This window comes from Entelurus aequoreus, linkage group LG11 (assembly GCF_033978785.1).
Source record: "Entelurus aequoreus isolate RoL-2023_Sb linkage group LG11, RoL_Eaeq_v1.1, whole genome shotgun sequence".
In the NCBI taxonomy this organism is placed as follows: Eukaryota; Metazoa; Chordata; class Actinopteri; order Syngnathiformes; family Syngnathidae; genus Entelurus; species Entelurus aequoreus.
The window spans coordinates 33,664,337-33,683,049 of record NC_084741.1 but is presented as its reverse complement, the minus strand read 5'-3'; the positions used below and the strand labels follow the sequence as shown (position 1 = coordinate 33,683,049).

The following is an 18,713-nucleotide window of genomic DNA, read 5'->3' as shown; positions in this document are numbered from 1 at the left end:
GAGGTGTGTGTGATTTACAGTGTGTGGGAGCAGATTGATCCACTGCTGTTTGAGCGAGCTGACATCACGCTCATAGAAGCTCATTAGTGATGTTCTGGGAGGCGCAACACTCACAACACGATTTTCTGGGCCGCTTCTAACGTTTGGCAGACGGATGGCGCTGTTGCCGACATCTTTCTGTGTCTGTGGATGGAAGGGGTGCTTCTCACCACATGGACCGCTAATGAAGCTGGTGGAAGGAAGCCGGCAGCGTTTCTCCACCACATGGGGGTAGCAGTCTTTCACAGCTCCGTCAGGCTGAGCTGCACAGCAAGCTTACATTTTTATGGGCTATCTTTTCTCCCACATGGACGCCGCTGTGAGGAGCGTTTGAAGTGAGGCCTGCTCCACCTCAGGGTGTGGAGATTGGCTATTGTTGCGCTTTTAGCACCGCTGGACAACGTGGATGTCTGGTTCCCAGTGTAGTCATGAATGAGCAATGTGGTGGGTGTGTTGAAGAGTAGAACTCTTGTAGTGCAAAATGTTTGACTCAACAAAAACTAGCCCAAAGTTGGACTGCTTGGATTGTCTCATGTTTGTGGTCTCATAGCCAATCAGAGAACAGATATACAGTAGTGATATAAACCATGTAAATGAGTAGGCCTGGGCAATATGGCTGAAAACTGTCTCATGATACAAGTGTTTTATATCGGTTGATATCGATAATTATTGATATCTTTTATGACCTATTGAAAATAACAACCAGGAGAAAAATGAAAAACAAAATGTTCTGGTCTGATTTTGAATAGCTCACTTGAAGGAACATAATGCGGAAGACCATGTTGTGAGTTGTCCAGTGAAAGGTTGTACAAATACTTTCAAGGTAAAATCCTCATGTACCGCTCACATGTCTCGGAAACACAGGCATTTTACAGATACGAGTATTGGTGACAGGGCGGCACAGTGGAGCAGTGATTAACGCTTGTACCTCACAGTGAGAAGGTCCTGGGTTTGATTCCTGGGCTAGGGGTCTTTCTGTGTTCAGAAAGACCCATGTTCTCCCCGGGTGCTGCGGCTTTCTCCCAACTCCAAAACATGCACCTGGGGAAAGGCTGATTGGCAACACTAAAATTGGCCCTAAATTGTTTTACGGTGAATTCATGGCAACCACAGCTGCCAGTATTTTACCGTAAATTGTGCTTCTTTTTTTTTACAGTGTATATGTAATATAATCAAGGTAATTTAGATTATCTACTATTTTTTGGTTTGCAGGAATCCCCTGCATTTACTACTATGATAAACTATTTTGGATTTTATGGTGTTTTACTCTCGCTATTCTGCCATAGTTTTTACGGTCATGTTTTACAGTGTACTCTAAACATCCAAGTTTCTTTTGGACAGTATTGCTACTTGAAAAGAGGTGCTAAAATGTGTGTGATACAGTAATGTATCATTGTATATATTTAGGCTATTAACCATCCTTGTTTGCTTCTTCTTGCTCAGACACAGACCCTCGCCTTCTGGAGAAGCAGGAGCAGCAGCAGCCCACCTATGTGGCCCTCAGCTACATCAACAGGTAAACAAAGCCTTCGAGCGGACAACCAACCCCTTTTCACGTCATCTGGTGGCTCCTTGAAGGAGTTGCATTTTGTAGCTGGCTTGTGTTTACTGCATCAAGTCAGCTTTGATAAGAAGAGAAGGGAGTCGTGTTATTTTTATTTCTTTTTTTAAGCTGCCTCCCAGCCTGCATGGACATAAGTTTATGTGGTTATGGCTTCACTTGTTAATTCTACTTTTGCTTTAACAATTTTTATGACGCGCCCTTGAGCTCACTGTCCATAAATGTGTCTACATCTTTTTGATGGAATTGGAGATCAAGGAGGTTTTTCTCTTTAAAAACCTCAAGTCATTAGACACAAAACACAAGTGTTGTTGTAAGATATTTTTTAAACATAAAACTGCTCCTTTTTGATATCCCAAAACCTATTCTAATGTGTTTTGTATTGTGCCAAAATCAGCTAATTGCTTTGTTTGTGTACATTTTATTTAAGGGTGTCAAAATTAATGAATTACAGCATTTAATGCGTAATGAGCCTGATCTACTAAAAGTGTGTGTATTAAAACACGTGCAAACTTCATATCACACGCAAAGCTGATTTACTAAACTTGTGCTAAGAGGATTGCGTCTCTGAAAGGGTACCTGTTATGCAAACCAACTTTGCTTACATATTGGTACCTGTTTGTGTGTATTTGGGATCTGCAAGTCCTGAAAATTTGAAATCAAACCATGGAGGCATGGGGGAGATATTTATAAAACAATCTTGCCTTTCTTCATACTTCCTACAAACGATCCGTTTAGAATTTGCCTCATTTGTGACGTTTTCCAAATTGTGACGTCAGCGGATATCTCCATGGTAGAAATGTACCTGTAGTCTGACGTTGTAGTCGCTATCCTCTTGTTGTGCGGCAGACTGGCTCGTACATGCAAATGCATCCTCCGCTGTTGCCATTTCTAATACAAAGCAGTGTATAGTTCTAACTTATAGCTGTCAGTAAACTCCATATGGAAGCTCTAAAAACGACAACATGGATGGCGGGGAAAAAAACGCAGTCGAAGTGGAGGCACGTAAATAAGACCGCCCACAAAACGGCCCATCCTGAAGAGAAGGTCAGAAAGCGGCTTGACGATGGTCCGTAAAACATAATCTATGCAACATTTTGGCCAAAGAACCACCGTTACACGTTATGGAGATCACGAGGAAGTGTTTTAAATGTAAACAAAAATCATAATATGACCCCTTTAATTGAGCAGACTAAGGAGAGCAAACCATTTAGCGTTTTTGTTTTCATGAATATGCAGAATATATGCTGATCATCAAAATGCTGAAAACACTGGGAGGAAAAATGCAATTATATATATTCAGCACGCACTATGTGATTTGCCAACGCTGATCACTGTTTTGCAGGCAGTATTTTGCATCTTTATTTAGCACGTTTGAAAAATGTTTGCTCAAATTTTTTAGAAAACTTCAGTCTTTAACAAAAATATCAAACTTTCTTAATTATCTGTATTAGATAATGTTACCGTTTTAAATTAGTAAAATAACTTGTGTTATGTAAATGTATACAAATTGACAACTGTGACAATATAAAAAAAATAACATTACATGTTTAGTTTTTTTTTTTGGCTTTGGGGTATTGTTGAATAACTCCCAGTGTATCATACACCTGTGACAAAATTACACATTGAAATGAAAACAATTAACATGGGAAAAAAACCCTCTTTGGAAGAATCCTGTATAGTTTCATAACACAACAAAACTTGTGGAAAAAAAAATGTAGAACATTTTCTTAAAGTCAGCTGAGTCATACCAAAGACTATAAAAATTGGACCCATTGCCTCCCTGCTTGGCACTGAGCATCAAAGGTTGGAATTGGGGGTTAAATCACCAAATGATTCCCGAGCGTGGCGCACGCTGCTGCTCACTGCTCCCCTCACCTCCCAGGGGGTGAACATGGGGATGGGTCAAATGCAGAGGACAAATTTCACCACGCCCAGTGTGTGTGTGACGATCGTTGGGACTTTAACTTTTAACTTTATCGTTTATATCCTGTGGCCTAAATAGAAACACCTTAAATAAAAGGGTGATTATAGGCATTTTTTAGGTGAGATGAATTAACTACAGATAATGATTCAGTAATCGCTCAGTTCTTTGAATCACTTGAGAGAACTCATTTTCATGTCAATGTGCAATTGCGCAGCGGTAAATTTTTTTACAAAATGTAACAAACCCTCCAATAGAAAATTGTTTCTTTCATGACTGTAAATGACATTTGTAGCGCTTTTAAAAGACATGCTAGCAGACTTGTAACACATACTGTATCTCTTAAAAGTATCATAATCATCAGACAAATAGCCAATGTTTTGTTTGATGGCGGACATGTTTTTCCACCGATTTGGGGAAATTTGTGCGGGACATCTGGAAAGAAGGTTTTGTCCAAAATGTCTTAGTAAGATGGTAAGATTCAGGAAGGAGGCAAAGCAGTTTGAGAAGAAGAATGAAAAACATATTTTTCTAAGCAGTTCTCTATAAATGCAAAAATAAATTATTTGTACCTTCTGCTTTTTCACCTTTGGCCGCAGGTTCATGACAGAAGCTGCGAGGCGGGAGCATGATGCGCTGAAGAAGAAGATGCAGCCCAAGTTATCTGTGTCTCTGACGGGCAGCCTGTCCCGCAACAGCGTGTCTACGCCACCTCGCCACACCAGCGGGAACCTCACCCCTCCAGTCACCCCTCCCATCACCCCTTCCTCATCTTTCCGCAGCAGCACGCCCACAGGTGAGCGTCACACTCTCACACTGGGACTTTGCAGCTTCTCGTTGAAACAAACACGCTCCACTTCTGATTCCCCACAAAGGCAGCGAGTGCGACGAGGAGGACGTCGACTTTGAGGAGTCCGACAGCGACGAGTCGTGGACCACGGAGAGCGCCATCAGCTCAGAATCCATCCTCAGCTCCATGTGCATGAACGGAGGCGACGAGAAGCCCTTCGCCTGCCCCGTGCCTGGCTGCAAGAAGAGATACAAGGTTTGCTCTTTACTTTTTAAACAGACCATCAATTATATTATATTCATACATGGACTATATTATGGGACAATATTATGACAAGCAATGTATTGAATTACCATTATTTTCCATCTTGCAGAAAGAAAGTTCTCATTTGCTCACAATTAATATATATATAAAAATATTACTAGTATGAAATGTTCATTATTAGGAGAAGAAAAAATAATATGAAAAAAGTCCTCATAGAACAATACAGTAATTATTGCAAGAATAAAATCTATTGAAGAGAACATTTTGTTTTACAAGGATAAAGTAATGATATAATACAAAATAAAGGCATAATTTAAAAAATATTACAGGAATTGAAAGTTTGCAAGAAAATACATTCCTCATGAACAATAAATTAATAATGAATATAGCAATACTAAAAAAAAGCCTTATTATACAAAAATAAAGATAATGAAATGGCATTATTACAAGAAACCGTCTTAATATACATGAACAATATACTGTATAATGATGGCAAAAGTATCCATTTTTATGACAATATTTTTTCAGAAAGTTCTCATTTTACAATAATAAAAATAATTATAAATAAATCACGAATGAACTAATAGCACATGAGGTGGTTCGGGCATCTGGTCAGGATGCCACCCGAACGCCTCCCTAGGGAGGTGTTTCGGGCACGTCCGACCGGTAGGAGGCCACGGGGAAAACCCAGGACCCGTTGGGAAGACTTTGCCTGGGAACGCCTCGGGATCCCCCGGGGAGAGCTGGACGAAGTGGCTGGGGAGAGGGAAGTCTGGGCTTCCCTGCTTAGGCTGCTGCCCCCGCGACCCGACCTCAGATAAGCGGAAGAAGATGGATGGATGGATGAACTAATAACAAAACAATTCCTCAGAATAACTTTAAAAAAATGAATAAACTAATACTAAAAAAACTTTTTTTACAAAAATAAAAACATAATATTACAAGAAAGGAGTGAAATCAATGAAGTGAAATCAAGAAACCCTCTCGTTTTACATGAACAATATAATATGATGAGGGAAAAAGTGTACATTTTTATGACGATATTTTTTTTTTAAAGTCCTCATTTTACAGGAATGATAAATAAATAATGAATGAAGTAATACAATAAAATGTACTTATTATACAATAATAATAATAATAATAATAATAATAAATAAAGTAATACTAAAAAAATACATACATTCATACTTACACATATATATATATATATATATATATATATATATATATATATATATATATATATATATATATATATATATATATATATATATATATATATATATATATATATATATATATATATCAGCGTTGTACGGTATACAGGTACTAGTATAGTATTGCGGTACTAATAAATCAAAAACGGTACTATACTCTGTTTGAAAAGTACCGGATCCCGGTCATGACGGCGCGTTGTCACATCGTGACATTGCTGGTTTTACGAGAGGAGGAGCATGTTCGGCAGTGTTCAATCACGGAGCACTTACAAGCAGACACAGTGTGTAGACCAGCGTTTCTCAAAGTGTGGGGCGCGCCCCACTGGTGGGGAATAGAGACATGACAGGTGGGGCGCGAGGAAGGGGAGGAAATTTCACTTTGATTTTTTTGATTTTTTTATTATTATATTCTTTGTTTTTGTTTTTTACTATGCTTTCATTTTCTATACACACTGTAAATCACTTTGTGATTCTGTCTGTGAAATCCGCTATATAGATAAATGTAAATTACTTATTTTTCCTGTAGGCTTTACATTTCTAGGTAGGAGCGAAAGTTTACTGACATAGCAACAGTAACTAATGGGGGCGGGGCTAAGCGGAAGCTTTGTGAATGGCGAGTCACTGTGCGAGGATTTGCTGTTTTGCAAATACATAAAAAATAGAGCCACTGCTGATGAGCTGTTCAAGATAATGGACAGTTTCCTCAAAGAACACGACCTTAAATGGGAAAACTGTGTGGGCTTTTGCTCTGATGGCGCGCATGGCAAAGTCAAGAAACGGGCTGCAGGCTCTAATAAAGAGGGTTGCGCCAAATGCGCATTGGACACAATGTGTCATTCACCGGGAAACACCCGCATCAAGGCAGCTCAGCCCCGAATTCAATGAGGTTTTAACAGTGGCAGTGTCAAGCCTGCAACCCCGATTTGAAAAGCTGTGCAGTGCAAAACAGGCTCATTGCAGCCACTAATGCTGGAGTACTATAAAACTCATGTTCACTTGCCCTGTCCTCCTTTTTTTGGCAAAGATTGCAAAGTGGCACTTTTATTTTCATTTATTATTGAACTTGATGCAAGTTATTTGATTTATTATTGAACTTGATGCAAGTTATAACACTTTTATTTGATTTATTATTGAACTTGATGCAAGTTATAACACTTTTTTTGATTTATTATTGAACTTGATGCAAGTTATAACACTTTTGTTTTATTTATTATTGAACTTGATGCAAGTTATAACACTTTTGTTTTATTTATTATTGAACTTGATGCAAGTTATTTGATTTATTATTGAACTTGATGAAAGTTATAACACTTTTATTTGATTTATTATTGAACTTGATGCAAGTTATAACACTTTTTTTGATTTATTATTGAACTTGATGCAAGTAATAACACTTTTGTTTTATTTATTATTGAATTGATGAAGTTATTTTATTTGATATTGAACTTGATGCAAGTTATACCACAGCTGCACAGTTATTTTATTTATTATTGAACTTGATTTTATTTTATGTTATTGAGTTTGAATGTATAAAACTTGATGTTACTTGATGTTCGATAAATTTGAAAATGTTAAGCTTGGCATTAGCGTTCTGTTGGGGCGATGGGGGCAGGTGGGGCTTGAAAACTCCCCCTTGTTCAAAGTGGGGGATGACAAAAAAAGTTTGAGAACCACTGGTGTAGACAGAAAAGAGAGAACAGACGCATTTTGCCCTGAAAGCTGACGATAAAGGTGAAGCTAAACACTGTAACGCCCTCAGGAAGAGGTGCTTCAAGATAGAGATGTCCGATATTATCGGCCGATAAATGCTTTAAAATGTAATATCGGAAATTATTTAGGCATATTAAAAAAAATAATGCACTTTGTGACTTCAATAATAAATATGGCAGTGCCATGTTGGCATTTTTTTCCATAACTTGAGTTGATTTATTTTAGAAAACCTTGTTACATTGTTTAATGCATCCAGCGGGGCATCACAATAAAATTAGGCATAATAATGTGTTAATTCCACGACTGTATATATCGGTATCGGTTGATATCGGAATCGGTAATTAAGAGTTGGACAATATCGGATATCGGCAAAAAAAACATTATCGGACATATCTACTTTAAGACATGGCTAGCTAGCTAGTATATATATATATATATATATATATATATATATATATATATATATATATATATATATATATATATATATATATATATATATATATATATATATATATCAGAATCAGAATCAGAATAGTTTTATTGCCATTGTTTGAGAACGGGTTCACAAACTAGGAATTTTTCTTGGTGCAAACGTGCGACATAAAACACATATAACACATATTTGGTATAAAAAGAGCTGTGACTGAGCTATCAGATAGACTTAGAAGGGATTCAAGGAATTCAAGGAGCTGCTGTTAGGAGTTCTTGTTCATTTGCCTGATGGCCGAGGGGAAAAAACTGTTCAGGTGGCGGGAGGTGTGGGTCTGGATGGAGCGTAGTCTCCTACCTGAGGGAAGAGGGGAGAATAGTGTGTGTCCAGGGTGAGAAGAGTCAACTGTGATCCGACCCACACGCCTGCTGGTCCTGGAGGAGAACAAGTCCTGGAGGGATGGGAGCTTGCAGCCAATCACCTTCTCCGCAGCACGTACGATGCGTTGCAGTCTATTCTTATCCTGGACTGTGGTGCCAGGGAACCACACTGTGATGGAGGAGGTCAGGATGGACTCTGTGATGGCTGAGTAAAACTGCACCAGCATCTCGGTCGGCACCTTAAGTTTCCTCAGCTGCCGCAGGAAGTACATCCTCTGCTGGGCCTTCTTGATGAGGGAGCTGATGGTCAGCTCCCACTTGAGGTCCTGGGTGATGGTGGTGCCCAAGAAACGGAAGGAGTCCACAATGGGGACGGGGGTGGGAGAGTCAATCAGGGTGAGGGGGGGTGGTGGGGCTGTGACTTTCCTGAAGTCCATGATCATCTCCACTGTTTTCTGGGCGTTCAGCTCCAGGTTGTTGAGGCTGCACCAGGACGTCAGCCGGTCCACCTCTCTCCTGTAGGCGGACTCATCGCCATTCGAGATGAGCCCGATGAGGGTGGTGTCATCCGCAAACTTGAGCAGTTTTACGGATTGGTGACTGGAGGTGCAGCAGTTTGTATACAGGGAGAAGAGCCAGGGGGAGAGTACACAGCCCTGAGGAGTACCAGTGTTTGTGGTTCGACTGTCCGAGACAATCTTCCCCAGCCTTACGTGCTGTCTTCGGTCTGTCAGGAAGTCATTAATCCAACTGCAGAGGGAGTCGGGCACGCTGAGCTGGTAGAGCTTGTCTCGTAGCAGTCCAGGGAGGATGGTGTTGAAGGCAGAGCTGAAGTCCACAAACAGGATCCTAGCATAGGTTCCTGGGGAGTCCAGATGCTCCAGGATGAAGTGGAGGGCCAGGTTCACTGCATCATCCACAGACCTGTTGGCTCTGTAGGCGAACTGCAGTGGGTCCAGGAGGGGGGCGGTGATGTCCTTGAGGTGGGGCAGGACCAAGCGCTCAAAGGACTTCATGACCACAGACGTCAGCGCGACCGGCCTGTAGTCATTCAGTCCTGTGATCCGTGCTTTCTTGGGGACAGGGACAATGGTAGAGGTCTTAAAGCAGGACGGCACGCGGCATAGCTCCAGACAGGTGTTAAAAATGTCAGTGAAGACAGGAGCCAGCTGGTCCGCACAGTGTCTGAGAGTGGAGGGGGAGACACCATCCGGCCCGGGGGCCTTCCGCGTATTCAGCTTCAAGAACTGCCGGCGTACATATATATATATATATATATATATATATATATATATATATATATATATATATATATATATATATATATATATATATATATATATATATATATATATATATATGTATATATATATATATATATATATGTATGTGTGTATATACTGTATATATATATATATATATATATATATATATATATATATATATATATATATATATATGTATGTGTGTATATACTGTATATATATATACATATATATATATGTATATATATGTATGTATGTATGTATGTATATATATATATATATATTTTTTTATTTTTTTTTATATATATATATATATATATATATATGCAAATCTTTTTAAACCCAATGTGGCCCCCGGGTCAAAAAATTCGGGGAACCCTGATTTATATAGTCAAAGTCTTACATATTTGAGTTCCCCTTGTGCTGTTACCTTGTCGTGGTGGGGAACCTTGCGTGTCTCTGTGATCTGGATAGCTATACCGACGGGGGCTATGCCCCCAGCAGGTTCAACCATGTCGGGCAGGTATTCCAGGTAGAGTCCAGACAAAAAACAGCACCTGGTCCTCCAGGTTGGGGGTTGGGCGTGGGGCCAACAACCCCACCCTGTAAAAAGACACTACCGTTACGGAAACTTCTACGAATTATACTACTATGGACCTCTCAGTAGACTCGAGCCAACCTATTGGCAGTATGACCGCCCCTGATGAAAGCCTTCAACAGGAAGTCAGGAGCGCGATAGGTACCCTACTGGGACCCAAAACTACGATCCGCCTGGGTGCATGCAATGTCCGCACCATGTTCGACACATCCAAAACAGCTCAGGTCACGAGTGAAATGAGAAGATACAGGTTGGACATCCTGGGAATAAGTGAGTGCCGATGGACCAGCTCTGGACGCCAGGTGATGAGTGATGGCACAGTTATCCTGCACTCTGGGCACTCCGGTCAACACATGCGCGGCGTGGCCCTCATAGTCTCAAAGGAGAAGGTCAACACCTTGCTGGACTGGGAACCCCTCTGCGACAGGCTGATCAGAGCCCGCTTCAACTCCATGCACTGCAAGCTCACCATCATTCAGTGCTATGCACCAACCAATGAAGCAAAGGAGGAGGAAAAAGACCGGTGGTATGAGGAGCTACAGCAGACAGTTTGTAAAGTTCCCCAGCATGACATGCTAGTGATCATGGGTGACATCAACGCCAAGGTGGGCGCTGATAACAGACTGTGAGCGAGCTATGGGGAAGCACGGGTGCGGTGTGATGAACGACAATGGCGAGCGTCTTGTTGACTTCTGCATGACCAACTACTACGTCATCGGTGGTACCATCTTTCCACACAAAACAATCCATAAACTCACATGGAAGTCACCTGACAGTTCCACTACCAACCAGATTGATCACATCTTGATCAATGGAAAGTGGCGCAGGTCTCTCCAAGACGTTCGAGTTTATCGTGGAGCCGATGTCAACAGCGACCATTACCTTCTAACAGCCATTATCAAGCTGAAACTAAGGAAAGCGCCAAAGCGGAGTCAATGTAGGAAACATCTTGATGTAGCCAAACTAAGATGCCCCAAGACCAACAAAGAGTTCTGCCTGGAATTGAAGAACCGCTTCAGTGCTCTCGCCAAACCTGCAAACGAAGACTCAGACACCCAAGGCAAGTGGGAGAACATCAAAAAGTCTTACGTAGGGGCAGCCACCAAAGTTTTGGGCTATAGAAAGAGAGGGAACGAAGAATGGTTAACACCTGGCACCTGGCAAAGAATTGAAGAAAGAAAACAGCTGAAAGCCAAGATGCTTAGCACAAAATCGCACAGGCTCCATGAGCGGCTCCAGAAAGCCTACAAGGAAAAGGACAGAGAGGTAAAGAAGAGTGCAAGGAGTGACAAAAGGGCCTTTGTTGAGGATCTAGCAGAGAAAACTGAGTGTGGAGCTGCACGGGGTGAGTTGAGTACGCTTTACAAGATCACAAAGCAACTCACAGGCAAGTACAACAGCCAGCCGGCCCCTGTTAAAGATAAACAGGGCAACATCCTCACCACTGAGAGTGACCAGATCTTGAGATGGGTTGAGCATTTCCTTGAGGTACTCAACTGCCCGGAGCCAGATGATCCTGCCAACCCTTCATCAGCAGAAAGTCTCCTTGACATCGAGACAACCCCCCGAAGTAAAGAAGAGGTCAAATTTGCCATCAAAGCCTTGAAGAATGGGAAAGCCGCCGGCATAGACTCTGTCTATGCAGAGATGCTGAAAGCTGACCTTAACACCTCTGTCAATGTGCTTACTGATCTCTTTAAAGACATCTGGGAGAAGGAAGTAATACCTCAAGACTGGGACAAGGGCCTGATTGTCAAACTCCCCAAGAAAGGAAACCTCCAAAATTGTGACAACTGGAGGGGCATCACGCTGCTATCAGTACCATGTAAGGTCTTCTGCAGGATTTTACTCGGCAGAATCGATTCCACTAATGATCAGAAGCTACGGCAGAAACAAGCAGGGTTCAGGAGAGGAAGGGGCTGCATAGATCAGATCTTCGCTCTGAGGAACATTATCGAGCAGTGTGTAGAATGGAACACTCCTCTGCACATCAACTTCATCGACTTTCGCAAAGCCTTTGACAGCCTACATCGTGACACCCTATGGAAGATTGTTGGGGCCTATGGAGTTCCTCCAAAACTGGTCACTCTCATAGGGATGTTCTACCGTCACTTTGAATGCAGTGTCATTGTTAATGGTGAGCCATCTACACGGTTCACTGTGGAGTCTGGTGTGCGGCAAGGGTGTACTATTTCCCCCATTCTCTTCCTGATTGCCATAGACTGGGTCATGCGGAATACAACTGACAGATCCAGGGGTATCCAGTGGACTTTGTTCTCCCACAACACAAGTGATGTGCATTAATGCCACTCCAGATGTACCAATCACAGTGAATGGACACGCTCTCGACTATGTTGAGGACTTTACCTATCTGGGAAGTCTCGTCAGGAAGGACAACGCTGCACAAAAGGACATTAGAGCAAGACTCGGAAAGGCACAGGACCATCTGGAATCCAAGCAATATAGCTTAAGAACAAAGGTCCGACTTTACAACAGTAATGTAAAATCTGTATTGTTGTACGGCTCGGAGTGCTGGTGAGTAACATCCTATGACATGAAAAAGTCGAAGCCTTCCACAATGGATGCCTCACGAAACTCTGTCGAATATTCTGGCCCGAGAAAATATCCAATGCACAATCTATACAAGAAGACCAAGTGCAACAGTGTGGCGCTAGAGATCAAATGCAGCCGATTCCAATGGCTTGGGCATGTTCTCAGGATGGACCAAGACCGCATCTCCAAGATCGCACTACGTTGGACTCCACCTGGGAAAAGGAAGCAAGGCCGGCCCAATAACACGTGGCGGTGTACGGTGACAGCTGAGCTGAAGGAGATGAACCTAACCTGGGGCGACGCACAGCATGTTGCTCAAGACAGGTCCAGATGGAGGTAGATCGTCAAAGCCTTATGTCCCGTCAGGGACGAAGAGGATTAAGTAAGTAAGTAAGTTACATATTTGAGTTCAACTCATGAAAAATGGGAGCAAGAACAAAAGTGTTGCGTTTATATTTGTGTTCAGTATATTTAAATGTCATTTTGGAAGGTCTTTTGTTAAATAAGAAACCGCCAATGTATTTCCATGTGACGTGGATGGAGCTCGTACTTTGTGTAAAACCATGTCGTTCTCTACCTTCCTTCCCAGAATGTCAACGGGATTAAATATCACGCCAAGAATGGCCACAGGACACAGATTCGGGTGCGCAAACCCTTCAAGTGCCGCTGCGGGAAGAGCTACAAGACATCTCAGGGTCTTCGTCATCACACCATCAACTTCCACCCGCCCATCTCCGCCGACATCATCCGCAAGCTGCAGCAGTCGTGAGGTCATAAGGTCATGCCGAAAGGTCAACATCACCAGCAGCAGTGTTTCTTCTTCACTCTGTCACACTATACTTCTTCTTTATTTGCATGCTTTGGAACCCACATGACTTATTAGGATTCATCCACGCTTCTTTTTAACTTTTGTATTTTGCACAGTCAAGCTATGAAAATGTCGAGTTTATTTTTGACGTATATATTTTTTTTGGGGTGGGGGGGGGGCCTATGGTGCTTGTTGGTGAAACAAATCGCCTGACGTGTCGTTTTTCATCACCATGCCTTGTCAATGCCAAAAATGCACCCCTTTTGAAGGCCACAACATTAGGCACACCAGCACAATAATGACTGAATAAATCCATGTGAGGATTTTAGCATGTGCCTAAAATTGTGGCCAGTCAGAGTATATCTCATTTTATTATCGCCCACGTGTGAGCACCCAACTCAGGTGACGTTTGCAAGCATTTCAGCAACGTGTTCGAACAGTGTTTTAACTCCTCAATATCAAGCACTTTTTCTCTCTTAACAAGTTGCCAACCAATGAGCATTTTTGCCAACCTCACGTTCCTAGTTCATGTAAATATGAGGGGTAGGGGTGTCTCAATACGATACTGATATTGGATAACGGTTCGATATCATCAAAAGTGCCGGATGATATCGGCCACAAGCAGTCCTGCAGAGCCTTGACTTGGACAGCCAGTTGTCATCTAAATGTCCTCCAAAAAGCACACAAGGTTGGTCTATTTTTCTATTTTAGTCAAGTCCTTTACTAAAGGTAAACATGTAGTCTCTCTGAGCTAGCAGCTACACAACAGCTAAGCACACAAAGTAGAAGTGCTTAGTAAGTGTTTAAAACAGGACATTTTTCAATATAAACAAGTATGAAATAATCATAGTTGCATATAACCGATACGAAAAGTCTACAAGGCAGGAGTGTCTTAGAAAGTGTCCAGTAACAAATGTGTCCGCATCATCTTTTGACTTACTGTGACATGAGCCTAACTTCATGAATCGTGATGGCCAAAGAAACAATTACCACTCCACTTCAACTCAATGATTGCGTAAGTCTATTCCAGATGGTTAATAATAAATAGGTTTGTGTTTTTCACACCTGCCATTGGTGTCATTTCCCTTTCGCCTAATTTCAGGAGATCAAACCTTTTCCAACATTCCACGCTACAAGATGAAAGTGTGTATTATGATTCCTGCTGATATCGTATCGGACAAATATCGGTATTGACCAAAAGGCTCCAATATCAGTATTGGAAATGAAAAAGTTGTATTGGGACAGCCCTAATAAAACGAAAGTGAAAGTATACAAGAGCTACTGTATACTGACAGTTTGGCAGTCAAAGTTTCAATGTTTCCAGTTTTGTGATGTTTGTCTTTGTCTTGAATCGTCAACCATTCCAGAATCCAGATGGTGTCAGTGGAGGCAGATGTTGGAGCAGGGGTGTCTGAACAAAACGTGGCTACATTTTTACTTTTGCAAGCTTTTTTTTTTTTTCCATTGATTCTTAGCATATTCTGAGAGAGTCAACAATTCATTATTAATAGGATGTCATATCTATATTATGAGTAGTGCTGTCAAAAGATTCTTGTTTTTTAATCAGATCAAGCACGATTAAATCAGTAAAAGTAATCAGTTGCTTAAGTTGAATAACTTCAAAAAAGACCCCAATATTTGGACACAAATGCAATTTGATAATCAGAATGTCATACAGGGACGCATTTTAAATGTGTTGCTTCAATGCACAACATTTATTTGCTCCAAAAATGTGGACAGTTTTAATTAAAGTCCAGTGCGGGTGTATTTTTAAGTGAAATTTGCACATTCGGATCTGATGTTTGCATTGATCTGACCATACAACAACACACCTTTTTGGTAACCATTTGTGGTTAAAATAAACTGTGGGATTAATCTGCGTATATGCATGATTAATTGTGATTAATCACAATTTAATGCATTATATTTGACAACCCTAATTTTGAGATAGTACGGTATCATGCGACCCTCACGAGTAGTTTGGACACCCCTGCATTCCTGATGTCTATTTGTAGTTGTGAAGCTGTGTTCTAAGAGCTAAAGGAGGCCTTTGCACTACACTAGTTTTCATGGTATTAAAAAAAAAAAGTGCCACCAATCATGTTTTAGAAATCGATTTTTCACTGCATGGCATGGATGTTTGCATTTTGATGGAGAGTTGTGACAGTGTTGTACTGCCAGACGTCTTTAATAAGCGTGTACAGTGAATGTAATATGCTTCAAGTGCATTAAATTATATTTTCATATGTTTCTGGAGGAGGGGTGGTAAAAAAAGACTATTATGTAAAGAAGGTATTCATGTTTAAAAAAATTTAAAAAAACAAGCTGCTTCATGTACATTTTTGTTATGTTTGGAATAAAAAGGTGTTCGGATGTTTCAGACTTGGTTTATTTAACAGGGGAAACGTGTACTTGGATAAAATAACTGAGAGGATTGAAAAAAGCACACATTGACTAAAGGACCAGAAAAGTCACAAAGATGGAAAAGAAATCCAGAAATTTAGAATAAAAGTGGAAATTTAAGATGTTAATGAAAAAAGAAAATATTAAATGTTCTTACGATGCAAACTGATTAAGTCATGTTTTCTATGAAAGCAAACTCTTAAGACTGAGATTAAGATTGACGATACACACTTGCTCTTCGGATCCAAAAGGGACCCGCTCATAAGTGTCATGAAAGAGGAATAAATATTGGTTTTAACATTAAAAGTTTGATATCTTAGACAACTCCATATTTAGCTACTGATATAAGGTTTTATATATTTGTATTTATATATCGTATGGTTTTGTCAAATTATTTCTAAAATTGTATTATTGTTGCAGAGTGGAATATTTGATGTTGGGTAATTACAGCCTTGAATAGGTCAATATTTCATGACAATAATGTATTTAAAAATATATATTTTACAGTGCCTACTGAGCTAGAAAGAGAACGCAGGCAGGACTTGGTTTTTGTATACTGTGTGTGTATACATATATAAAGATATATATACACAAACCCCAAAACCAGTGAAGTTGGCACGTTGTGTAAGTCGTAAATAAAAACAAAATACAATGATTTGCAAATCTTTTTCAACTTATATTCAATTGAATATACTGCAAAGACAAGATACTTAACTTTCGAACTGGTAAACGATGTTATTTTTTGCAATTATTAGCTCATTTGGAATTTGATGCCTGAAACATGTTACAAAAAGCTGGCACAAGTGGCAAAAAAGACTGAGAAAGTTGAGCAATGCTCATCAAACACTTATTTGTAACATCCCACAGGTGAACAGGCTAATTGGGAACAGGTGGGTGCCATGATTGGGTATAAAAGCAGCTTCCATGAAATGCTCAGTCATTCACAAACAAGGATGGAGCAAGGGTCACCACTTTGTGAACAAATGCGTGAGCAAATTGTCCAACAGCTTAAGAACAACATTTCTCAACGAGCTATTGCAAGGAATTTAGGGATTTCACCATCTCCGGTCTGTAATATCAAAAGGTAAAGAGAATCTGGAGAAATCACTGTACGTAAGCAGCAAAGCCGAACACCAACACTGAATGCCCGTGACCTTCGATCCCTCAGGCTGTACTGCATCAAAAAGCGACATCAGCGCGTAAAGGATATCACCACATGGGCTCAGGAACACTTCAGAAAACCACTGTCAGTAACTACAGTTCGTCGCTACATCTGTAAGTGCAAGTTAAAACTCTACTATGCAAAGCGAAAGCCATTTATCAACAACACCCAGAAACGCCGCCGACTTCACTGGACCCGAGCTCATCTAAGATGGACTGATGCAAAGTGGAAAAGTGTTCTGTGGTCTGACGAGTCCACATTTCAAATTGTTTTTGGAAACAGTCGACGTCGTGTCTTCCGGACCAAAGAGGAAAAGAACCATCCGGACTGTTAAAGCGCAAAGTTCAAAAGCCAGCCATTGTGATGGTATGGGGGTGTATTAGTGCCCAAGGCATGGGTAACTTACACATCTGTGAAGAGAACCATTAATGCTGAAAGGTACATACAGGTTTTGGAGCAACATATGTTGCCATCCAAGCAACGTCTTTTTCATGGACGCCCCTGCTTATTTCAGCAAGACAATGATGTTACATCAACGTGGCTTCATAGTAAAAGAGTGCGGGTACTAGACTGGCCTGCCTGTAGTCCAGACCTGTCTCCCATTGAAAATGTGTGGCGCATTATGAAGCCTAAAATACCACAACGGAGACCCCCGGACTGTTGAACAACTTAAGCTGTACATCAAGCAAGAATGGGAAATAATTCCACCTGAGAAGCTTCAAAAATTGGTCTCCTCAGTTCCCAAACGTTTACTGAGTGTTGTTAAAAGGAAAGGCCATGTAACACAGTGGTGAACATGCCCCTGTGCCAACTTTTTTGCAATGTGTTGCTGCCACTAAATTCTAAAGTAAAGATTATTTGCAAAAAAAAGTTAGTTACTCAGCTCGAACATTAAATATCTTGTCTTTGCAGTCTATTCTATTGAATATAAGCGAATCATTGTATTCTGTTTTTATTTACGATTTACACAACGTGCCAACTTCTCTAGTTTTGGGTTTTGTATACATATATACACACACACACACACGTATATATATATATATATATATATATATATATATATATATATATATATATATATATATATATATATATATATATATATATGTATATATATATATATATATATATATATATATATATATATATATATATATATATATATATATAAAATCTGCTAGGGGTGCTCAAAAAATAAATTCACATCCTAATTGCAATTTTAATTTAATTAAATTTCGATACTCAATTTAAAGCATATATATATATATATATATATATATATATATATATATATATATATATATATATATATATATATATATATATATAAAAGGTTCAAAGTGAGGTTGGAATATTTTTAATTTTCCAAGTTGTATTCTCAAAACTTTGTCCCTATATATAGTGTACAAGATCAGAAGTACACATTTCTGTAAAAAGAGTGACCATTTTTAAAGATACACACTGATTTTCAGACTTTGGAACACATTTATTCTATGAGGGGCAGAAATGAAACGTCACTTCCTGGTCAAAATAGTAGGGGTGTGGCCTAAATCTAGAATCAGCCACGCCTCTAAAACTTGCTTTTGGTACTGAGATAAAAACTTGG

The 18,713-nt window shown here is 40.1% G+C and overlaps 1 protein-coding gene across 1 annotated transcript in view; it reads left to right on the top strand.

Moving 5' to 3' along the window:
* Positions 1–15,911, top strand: part of jazf1b (JAZF zinc finger 1b) — a 43,026-nt gene extending 27,115 nt beyond the window's left edge. The window contains exons 2-5 of the mRNA XM_062063040.1: positions 1,483–1,555; positions 4,124–4,320; positions 4,400–4,569; positions 13,324–15,911. Coding sequence (XP_061919024.1) covers positions 1,483–1,555; positions 4,124–4,320; positions 4,400–4,569; positions 13,324–13,503 — 620 coding nt within the window. The 3' untranslated portion in view covers positions 13,504–15,911. The remainder of the gene's footprint in view (positions 1–1,482; positions 1,556–4,123; positions 4,321–4,399; positions 4,570–13,323) is intronic.
* Positions 15,912–18,713: the final 2,802 nt, after the last annotated feature.